The sequence below is a fragment of the Ochotona princeps genome, chromosome 4 (genome assembly GCF_030435755.1).
Source record: "Ochotona princeps isolate mOchPri1 chromosome 4, mOchPri1.hap1, whole genome shotgun sequence".
In the NCBI taxonomy this organism is placed as follows: domain Eukaryota; kingdom Metazoa; phylum Chordata; class Mammalia; order Lagomorpha; family Ochotonidae; genus Ochotona; species Ochotona princeps.
Genome location: NC_080835.1, coordinates 65,639,618 through 65,650,718, shown reverse-complemented (window position 1 = coordinate 65,650,718; position 11,101 = coordinate 65,639,618). Strand labels below are relative to the sequence as shown.

General features: G+C 38.0%; 1 protein-coding gene across 1 annotated transcript in view; it reads left to right on the top strand.

Moving 5' to 3' along the window:
- The first annotated feature begins 4,615 nt into the window (after positions 1 to 4,615).
- GRM5 (glutamate metabotropic receptor 5) overlaps positions 4,616 to 11,101 on the top strand; it is a 254,704-nt gene continuing 248,218 nt past the window's right edge. Inside the window, exons 1-2 of the mRNA XM_058663716.1 lie at positions 4,616 to 4,808; positions 8,691 to 8,940. Of these exons, the coding sequence (XP_058519699.1) occupies positions 4,718 to 4,808; positions 8,691 to 8,940 (341 nt within the window). The 5' untranslated portion in view covers positions 4,616 to 4,717. The remainder of the gene's footprint in view (positions 4,809 to 8,690; positions 8,941 to 11,101) is intronic.

Here is an 11,101-nt window from a genome sequence, read left to right as displayed (position 1 = left end):
TCCAGAGAGGGAGAGTGCTAATCTAGGTCATCTCTCCTGTCTCAACTTTTTTTTTCCTTTAGGAAGAACAGCTACAGATGGAAATGTATCAAAGGTTTCAATATTTTTTAGAAAACTAATAAAGCAATTTTTCATTTTATAAACTTCAATTTAAGCTGTATTAATAATGTAAGTTAATGTGTTGCAGAATTTTCAGTATCTAAAGCATTCTTTTTGTCTTTTTCCTCAATACGTTGAGTTTCTCTTTACCCAGAAATAATGCAATTACGAATCTCAAGCAAAATGATGATGTAACCTTTTTTTCAAGTTATTCTTCTTATATTATAGCCTTTTGTTTATGCAAAAAGATGTAACTGAGCTTTGTGTATTTTCTAGGAGCACCAATTCTCAGCAATGATGTGAACTGGATCACTTATGGCTAAATCATATATGTCCAAAATCCTCTTAAAAATTAGGCAAGGTGCTTGTTAAATAATATTTTCTAAAATGCATTCAATGTAGCAGTATCTGAGTTTAGTTTCAAATGGGGCTTTTAATGACAAGTGCAATGTCTGAAGAAGCCCAAAATAAACTAAGCAATCCTTGATTGTTTTCTTTCTTTCTTTCTTTCTTTTTTTTTTTGTTGGAAAGAAGGATTTGCAGAGAGGAGACAGAGAAAGAGCGCTTCCGTCTGTTGGTTCACTCCCCAAATGGTCCCAACAGCTAGAGCTGAGCAGACCCATGGCCAAGAGCCTCTTTCGAGTCTCCCATGTGAGTGCAGGATCCCCAGGGCTTTGGGCCGTCTTCCACTGCTTTTCTAGGACATAAGCAGGAAGCTGGATGGTAGTGGAGAATCCAGGACCCAAATCAGCACTTTCAGGGGTGAGGATTAACTAATTGAGCCATTGTTCCAGGCTTAACACTTCCTCAGTTTTTATAGTGACCATATACTGTAGGAAAAGAACATGGGCCTTTCAATTTAACAGGTGATGATAGAAACCCAGTTCTTCTATTTACTGGTCATAATTTTCTTGGGAAAAATTCTCAACATCAATACCTCATTTAAAATGTATGGGAATTAAGTGTTACATGGTCAGGTTAATTTGCTTTAATAATAATAATAATAATAATAATAACAATAACAATATAGAAATCAATATTACACTATGTGATGAATATTTTTATTGTGCTTACACCAAATAATTCTACAGGTTTTAGGCAAATGTTATTGATGCTGCTAATCTGACCTAACATTGATAACAACAATGAATCTAAACTTTTGAAAGTTTATCCTACCCAATGGTAGGCATTTCACCTAAAACCTAAACTATAGCAATATCCTTGGATTTCCACATTCTGATTACAACCACATTTCTTTACTCATCTTCATCACTGGTTATTTTATTTATTTTTAAGTTGTTCTTAATACTTTTAAAATTTGTCATTTGTTTTAACAGCTTCAACATGGTTGGTAGATAACAATTCTAAGAACGTACAACTATTCTGTTCTTTCTTCCGTCTCTTCCTCCTTCCTTCCTCCCCCTCCCTCTTTCTCCCTAGTTCTCCCTCCTATTTTCAAATTTTACAAAAGACACTCTTTGTGTCTTTGGTAGTTTTTGAGATAATGTGTTTTAAATTTTCATTACAATAAAAAAGCATTCACCCATATACAGTACCTGTTAAAGTGACAACAGATCGTTAAAACAATAATAGTACAACATTCTTAACAATTGGTTTGACATAGGTAAAAAACAAAGTTAGCAATAGGAGAAACTTTATAATTACTCTGTTTTCCCTTTCTCACTATGTTATTTCAATTATATTTTCAAAGTAGATGAATTTTAACATAAGTTTTTACTTTAATATTTAATATTAGCTAATGTTAAAAAGTCATTCTCTTGGTTTTCAAAACTATGTATTCATATGATTATTTTCTTCTTAATTGTCTTTATCAGATCCTTCCATTCAAAAATGTATAAATATTGGAATTCTTTAGACTATAATCTAATTACATAGATTATATATGTATTTATTTATTTATATACATACATAGCCTCTACATACTATACTGTTACTGTTACTTTGCTATAAATATTTTGAAGCCTTCCAAATAATTGCAACCCAGACTTCCTCTTCTTTGAGCCAGAATATGTTTATTTATTGTCCTACTTGGATTCCTTTGAAAGCATGATAGATTATGCCAAGGTTAATTCAGAAGCATTCTTTCATTTGCTGGTACTCTCAAAATGTGGTCTGGGGTTGAACAAGAAAGAATAGTAAGATTTCAACATCTGAAATATTATGTATATTATATTGTATATATATCTATATGTAAATATATGTATATTTATGCATATGCGTATATACATACATACAGTAATCCAATTCCAGGTATAAGGAACATCATGAATAAAACAAAATAAGTCAAAATACAGAGAATGTATATAAATAGAAAAGAGTACTAACAAAATTCACTGAAAAATAGAAGGGGTATGGCATGTGGTGCATGTTAAACTGCTGGTGCTTGAGATGCCCGCATCCAGCTTCACAGTGCTGGTTTGAGCCCTGGCTCCTCTGCTTGATGAGGCTTCCTGGTCCTGCATCCTGGGAGTCCACAGAGGACGGCTCCCGTGCTTGGGTCCCTGCTGCCTTTCTGACAGATCCTAATGGAATTCTGGGTTCCTGGCTTCTTAACTAGTTGCAGGCATTTGCGGACTGAGCAAGAAACACCTTTCTCTTGCCTCTCTCTGTTTTTCTCCTTTTAAAATATTTCACCTTTGAAGTAGGTAAAACTAAATAAACATAAAAAATACTGGTTGATAAGGTGTGGAGGAAAGAAAAGAGGATCAGAGATTGTTTGTACATAGTTTCTGTGCAAAGAATATTAAGGATTAATATTAAGGGTAGGGAAAGAAAGATTATAGTAGAAAAAGGGGCAAACTACGTTTCTAGTATGACTTTGATTTGAACTCTGTGATAGGTTTCCCCTAACATACATTAAATCACATTTAATGCATTAAGATATCTGTATATTAAATATGCAGATATATTAAAACATATCTTCAGTGTATATTTTGCAAGAAAAAGCCCAAATATCCCTTTAGATGGATCATATCTTTATGGTGACATACTTTATAATCTTTATTCTAATGCAGGCACAGTAATGCAGTGACTACTGCTGTGAATTCATGCCATTACATTACACGCCTTTCTTGCCTTTCAGCTTAAAGGTCAAACCATCTCTATTAGCTGAAAAGTATTTAAGGATATTCTTTTGCAAATCCTCTTTTTCATGTATGCTTTGAAACAAAGGCAAGGAGATGTTTCCAGACCACATCTGACACAGAGTCAGATTTTACTTGTGAGGAACTAACTTGAAACAATATTTGAGGTTAAGTTACTAGAATACATTATTATCCAGGAGAAACTGAAGTCTTCAGGAGAAAAATCCAGTTAGCTTTATCATTGCATAACTCTGTTCTTTATATTTTAAGTGGGACATTATGCAATAGCTCATTAGAATGATACCCTCTAGAAACCGGCTGTCATCTTTTTTTTTTCTGAATTTTCATTGTACAGGTTGATAACAGATGTATTCCATTGCATAATGAATTTGTCACTGTGTCTATAGGTGGGACTTGAAAGCTGAAAATCAACAACTGACATTTTCATCATGATGAATATGAATATTGTGATCAAAATGCCAAGTCACTGGGCTGTGATTACATTTCTAGTAACCCCAAAGTATAAATCCTGCTCTTTGCTACTTGAAGAATTTTCCATGTGTTCTTTCTTCTACCAGTTACTGAAATGAAGAAGCATGTTCGTTTCATATTTTATACCATAACTTCGTTCTTAATTGCTTGATCCCTGTTGGTGAGAAAAAGTATTCTCCATCTTTTATGAAAATCTATTTCATTGTTCTTTTTAAATCCTTTGACCTATTTTTAAAATAATTTTCCCACTATATTTAAAAGTGAAATTATATTATACTCTATTTATATTATATCCTTGACATCTTAACACTTGAACTTCATACTGGAACAAATATTTTCACTTGTAATTCTTATTACAATTGGTTTATTTTGTAAAAATTAATTTGCAGAATTTCTTTGCCACACTTGTATTAAAACTTTTTAAAATAGGCTTCATTTTTTGGACATTTCATGCTCAGAAAATTTTAAACAAAAGTAAAATTTTCCATATACCCCTCCACATATTTTAACTTTTCAGAGTACATATTGAGCTTTGCTCTGGTAAAATCATCGTTTTCTGCTGAAGTTCAATAATCATGCCATTTTCTCCGTGAGAGGGTAGGAACACCTGCTCTGTCCCAGGAGAGTGTGGTTGAACTGTATTCTTTGTAATCTCAGTAGGTTCTATCAGTTAGGTTCAAGCTACCTACCAGATATTAACTCATTTTCAGTTGAGAAAACTGAGGTCAGAGAGCTTCTGCAAGCAGAATTTGAAATCAGGTTTCTCTAATTACAATGTTCTCTCCACATTTCAAAAGCTCCTTCAGCCTCCTTCCCTAGGATCCCGGAGGCCCGGCCCACCACTTGTGGTTGGTCCAGCTCAGCCAGCCAGGATGCGTGCTCCGACCCACCATACGCAGTCCTGCCCCTTCCCCGTGCTTTCACGATTTTGCCCGCTTCCTGTGGAAGCTCTCTGGTGCAGCACTTGGGCTTTTCAGTGATCTTGGTAGGTCGTGTTAACCTGCTGGTGGGGACTGTGCCGTATGGTAGTGTCCTGTGGCACATTGCCAGCCTCTGAGCTATCACACTGGAATACACCACAGCGAATGTCATCTCCGTGGGTTCTGGCTAAGGGTGAGTGTACAGTTGCGTGTGTGTCCAGGCTTGGGATGGGCGTGCTAGGGGCCCAGTGAGCCAAAGGCTTGGTGTCTTCCCCCTAGTGTTTCCACGGGACGTGTGATCCTCATGTCATCCAAGAAGCTCCTTCCTCAGTCCCTGCCCTGAGTCCCACTGGCCCTGGTCCTGGTGAATTGGCTAGCATCCGCCACCTGCTCCCTGGACCTGCGCCTTGCCATGTCACCGTGCTCAGGCATTCGTGTGCTCATGTCGGCTCTATCTGGGTGCTGTTGTGGGGCTGCTCTCGTGCTATGTGAAATTGTGCCTTGTAGGAGACGAGAGCTTTCAGGGATAACTTTAGGATCTTGTTAAGGTAATTCTTCTTTCAAGCAGGTGCTGTTCCAAGGCACAATCAACCCACCCACAGGGGTTTCCTATCGAGTAATGGGTCATGAACCCAGACTAGCACAAAGGATAGTAATAAAAGAACTTAAGAACATCTCTTTTCTTAAAAACAACTCAGTACCTTCCCCCTCAAAAAAAAAAAAAAAAAAAAAAAAAAAAAAAAAAAAAAAAAAAAGACTGTTCTGGTCAACTGTTTGCAGGTGTTTGATTCAACAGTTACAAAATTGCTTAGGATGACTCAGTCCACATTGGAATGCCCAGATTTGTCTTCCCCTCCCCTCCATTTCTCCTCACTTAGCTACCCTCCTGCCCTCGCCTCTTCTCCTTTCCCCTTCTCTCCTCTCCATTGGTCTCTCTGACTTTTAACTAAATAAATTTAAATAAAAAACAACAAAAAGCTTTGTTGAGAAAGATCCTAAAGCTTATGTACTTGTTAAGTATTTATTTGGCTTAACTGAATATATTGGAAGTTTTCATTATTTCCATCACAATAACTACATCTAATTTTAAATTATTTATGCAGACACTTCAGTGTTGAATGAAAGCATTAAGTGCAATCCAGTCAGTTGAAAAACAGAGTTGGCTAAAAATAAATCAGAGAATAATAGATTACTCAGATTAGTCTAAAACCAATAATTTAGGCCACTTGGAACAATTTTCATAAAGCATCCTTTAAACTTGGTTAATTGCAAAATAACTAGATTGCCCACCTGCCATCATCACAGAGATTTCTTGTTGCTTTTAATTCTGGAGAAGGAGGAAAAAAGATGCAGCTGGCTCACCGGTGTTTTTGGCTGAGACTAAAAGCTGTTCTGCTTTGCTTTGCCCTTTGCAGTTTTTCCATGGAGATAAAACTACACGAAAATACACCCTCAAAGCTAGAGGAGCTCGTTTCCAGCAAAGTGCTTGTGGTATAGAGGGCACCACAGGAGCAGGAAGTCAAAGATCTATGCTCAGTCTAGGACTCTGACATCCACTTATTTGAACTTCAATGTTATTATCGGTGAAAGGAGTGTCATATTAACCCTCCGCACATGGTTATTAGGGATAGTGAGTTGTATGAATTGACATTCCAAAAATCAAACCTCTGTGCCATTATATTAGAGGTGTTTATGCTCTTTATATTATCAGCATATGTGAACCCTGTGAAGTTGAAAACCCCATACTCCTGGGCCCAGTACAATGGCTCAGTGGTAAATCCTCACCTTGCAAGTGCCAGGATCCCATTAGGACACCGGTTCATGTCACGGCTGCTCCACTTCCCATCTAGCTCCCTGCCTGTGGCCTGGGAAAAGCAGTAGATGATAGCCCAAAGCTTTGGGACCCTGCATCCCCACAGGGAAGACCAAGAAGCTCCTGCCTCTTGGCTTTAGATTGGCTCAGCTTTGGCTGTTGTAGCCACTTCGGGAGTGAACCAGTAGATAGAAGATCTTTCTCTGTATTTCCTTCTTTCTGTAAATCTGCCTTTCTAAATAAGATCAAAAATGTTTCTGAAAAAAATCCCATATTGCTTATTAATTTGTTAATTCCTCATACTAATAAAATGCCGATTCATAAGTCTATTTGATTTTTAGGCCACTAAGGTTATCTTGTATGCCTTTAGTATATTTTGAATCAGTCTTTCTCACCCAGATAATACTTTCAAAACTCAAAAAATGTCAGTAAAATGATTTTACAGTTTTAAAATACTCAAATATTTCTAAAATTGAAAAGTTGTGACTTTTGAATTGGAAAGATAAGTGCCCATAGAATTGGACTTTGGAGCCTCCCAAGAGAGAGCCAAGGCAGCCGAGAGGAAGCACCTGTACGCATGTTTGTGCGGAGATCAACCGTCTGCTGACACCTGGATCTGAGCTCACGCACACCTGATGCCTCGGCTGTTTTTCTGACCGATGCAGTGGAGGTTAGAATGCCGTCTCTGCCAAAGTTAAATGGGGTCACTTATATGAAATTCCTGTGTACATCCTTTATAGTTGATTGGTGTACAATTGATTATGTTAATTTAAAAATACTACCATTAGCCCCCTACCTTTTTAGTCATTTCTCGATTTTTCAATGGAGGTTAACCTATAAACTTTATGGTTACTAATATGTCATCTAATTTATAACATACACAGAGTACTGTATCTAAAAATATTTCATAAAAGCTATGGCAACATCTATGCTAAACAAAGAATATGTATATGAGGGTAGGTCACAAAGCTCATGGGAAGATGGAATTAAAAGTTTTCGCTATAAAAGAATTGAAACCCATTGGTAATTATGAAATACATTTCCCACATATTTTTGATGATCCCTTAGATATGTACTCCATCTTTAAATGCAAATTTCCTAGCAGTGAGTGTCTTGGTCGAGTTTGTCTTTTGTAAGAGAATATATGGTGCTAGGGAACATATAAGAAAGTTTATTTGACTCGATACACTGTTGGCTGTGAAATCCAAACTACATTATTCTACTGTCTGGCTGCTTTACGACGTGGTAGAGATACTGAAAAGGAGTTAGCCACCTGCAGAAAGGGCAGGTGTGTGAGCAAGGAAGTGCAGCAGCTTGGAGGAGTTCTGCTTATTCTTTGATAGTGATTTATTTCCATAGGAATGGATCCACTTCTGCATAACCTGTGTTACTCCATTGATAATGGTGGGGCTAATTAGTGAGCTAATCACCTTGTGTTAGGTCTCACCTCTTGAAGGTACCTATAACTGCCACAATGGGGACAAGGCTTCCAAACCCTGGGCCTGTGGAAGATGAATTTTAACAAAGCAGTCTTGTCAGTGAAGTGACATGATCATTTAATAAGAAGCAAAGGGAAATACTGTGAAAGTAAGCGTCAGCATATAAAAGTACTTCCTCCTGGGCCCAGTGCAATGGCCTAGTGGCTAAAGCCTTACTTTGCATTCACCAAGATCCCATATAGGTGCCAGTTCATGTCCCCGCTGCTCTACTTCCCATCTAGCTCCCTCCTTGTGGCCTGGAAAAGCAATAGAGGTTGGACCAAGGCCTTGGAATCCTGTACCTGCATAGGAGACCTGGAAGAAGCTCTAGGCTCCTGGCTTTGGATTAGCTAACCTCCAGCAGTTGTGGCCACTTGGGGAGTGAACCAGCAGATGGAAGATCTTTCTCTCTTGTCTCTCTTTCTCTCTGTAAATTTACCTTTACAATAAAAATAAGTCTAAAAAAGATATTACTTTTGACATAAAATATGAGATTTTCCAGATCATAAATGTTTTGTTTCAACTGTTTTTGGATGAAAATTGTACTGTTTATGTTATTTCTGTGTCAGTATAAATATAAAAGATTATTATGTAACTGTAATGTAAGTGTTCACAATCAGTTACTAATTGCCCAATATAAAATTTTGTGAAAGAAGGAAAACTCAGATTCGGGTATCACCTTCCAAATCCAGCACCATGATGCTAGCATTTCTACAGTCTGAGTTTACCTTTAATAGAGCACTTTGATTTCACCTACCTTCTGCTTATCTGTGTTTTTACACAGGCAACTATGGAGAAAGTGGAATGGAGGCTTTCAAAGATATGTCAGCCAAGGAAGGGATTTGCATCGCCCACTCCTACAAAATCTACAGTAATGCAGGGGAGCAGAGTTTCGATAAGCTGCTGAAGAAGCTCACAAGCCATTTGCCTAAGGCCCGTGTGGTGGCTTGCTTCTGTGAGGGCATGACGGTGAGAGGTCTGCTGATGGCTATGAGGCGTCTGGGACTCGCAGGAGAGTTTCTGCTTCTGGGCAGGTGAGTGAGAATCAGAAACTTCACACAGAGTTAATGCCAGGCATTGGCAACATTCTAGGGTGTCTTTTGATGCTTAAGAACAGATGCTTTGGAAGCTTAATCTGTGTGGTGAAAGTAGGGCTTAAATGTAAATTATCTGTGCCTAGAGAAGATCAAAGAAAATGAGGAAATATGCTGGGTGCTTGCTTATTAATGATGATAACAAGAATCATTACATGGAAATGATGAGTTCTTAAGTCCTCAAAGAAGGACTGTAAGAAAATGAAATGTGTTCTTACATTCTTGAATAATTCCCTTGAACAGTAAGTGCATACCAGAGTCCTTCAATTGCTTCTAAAGCTGATTTTGAGACTGGTTATATAAGCAATGGTTTATGATATAGAATGAAAGAATTTGTGATTTGAAAGTGAGATTGCTTTCAGAGCTGGTTTTTTCAAGCATTGGAAATGCTGTGTATTCTTATATATTGAAAAGTTGATGAGATGTCCTTGCTTGGTGATCAGATGAATCCCTGAATCATTGATTTCCAAAGGAATTCACTTTAATGACACAGATAATTCACTTGATGAGTGGAACACAGCTCATTTCCTATCAGTGTTATTGGTTCCATGTAGTAGTCAAGTTCTCCAGAAAAATAAAACCAAAATTATATACATAAATACACATGTCATATTTTTTTTTATTTTTTTTAGGATTTTTTTTTTATTGTTAATTATTTTGCATTATGTGACAGTTTCATAGGCTCTGGGTATCCCCCCCTCCCTCCCCCTCCCCTCCCCCCGGTGGATTCCTCCACCTTGATGCAGTATTACAGTTCAAATTCAATCAAGATTCTTTCATTGCAAACATATACCAAGCATAGAGTCCAGCTACTTATTGTCCAGATTGGTTGAACAGTTTCTTGGGGAGACCTTTTCTGGTCTGAAGTTTGAGCTGGCAGAATATCATCACAGTCAATTAAGAGTCCCAGTATAACATCAACAGCAATTTGCAATGTTATGGAGTTGACATGGTTTTGAGTAACCAGTGTATTAAAAAGAAAAAAAATAAATAAAAAAAAAAAAAAAAAAGGAAAACAAGTCCTAGCCACAACCTATGATTAGCTCATTGACATTTCAATTTTAGTTCATATACAGGACCGGCTGCTATATACCTTAAAATGGCCATAAGGCACCATTCAGCTGTTTCGTGTCCATTTCATCTTAGTATTTAGCCAATTGTTGTGTTGAAGTAAAATTTTGCTGATCTTGGCAGATTTTAGGATAATCCAGACTGGCTTGTAACTCTAACAAGATATATGTCAACATTTTAGGTGCAGAACATTTTTTTTTGGGGGGGGGGTGTGCAGGAAAATCCTCAACACCATGGTGAGGAGTAAAACTAATCTTTGTGACCCACCCAGCGAGGCATGAGCCAATCCATGCCAGCTCTTTCCTGTCAGATTTCAAGTTCTACTTTCTGTTGTTTATTTATTTTAGTTTTTTTTTTGTTTTTTTGTTTTTTTGTTTTTTTTTTTAGTTTGTATGATTGTTTGTTTGCTGTGAGGGGTTTTCGAAGCGATCCCGATGGTCATTGCGAGGGAGGGGGGGTCCAGAGGTGGAGCCAGGCTCGGACCAGAGAAAGCTCTCCTCCCTGGTCCCGAAGGACGTTTATTGTTCTTCTGTTTCTGCGGACCACTCAGGGCTTCTGGTTGTCTTTCCGATGACGTTGGTTTCTGCACGATAGTGTTTGGACTTCTTCCATCCCCTGTGGAAGCTCCGGTTGGGGGTGGGTGACCTCAGAGTACTCGGCCTCCGAGGGCATCCAATTCCCTGTGGCCTCCTTGGCAGTTGGGATATAGTCCTTGTTGCTCGTATTAATAGTTTGTGGTGAAGGTCTGGGAGTCTTCATGGTTGGGATCCAAGCTTCCTCCTTACCACCTGCTACACTCTGGAGTGCTCCCCTGCTCCACGCACATGACCTCCTGTTAAGAGGTTGTCAGGATCGCACCCGATTCCCCCCTCATGCATTGGTATAGTAGTTTTAGTGTTGTTTAGTGCCGCTTTGAGTCTGTTATCTATGAATTACCAGATTTGATCTTGATAGGCTATATTGTACTTTTTTCTCACTCTTTTTATGGTCCTGAAAGATTTCCCTGCACTCCCCTCATTACAGGTTAACA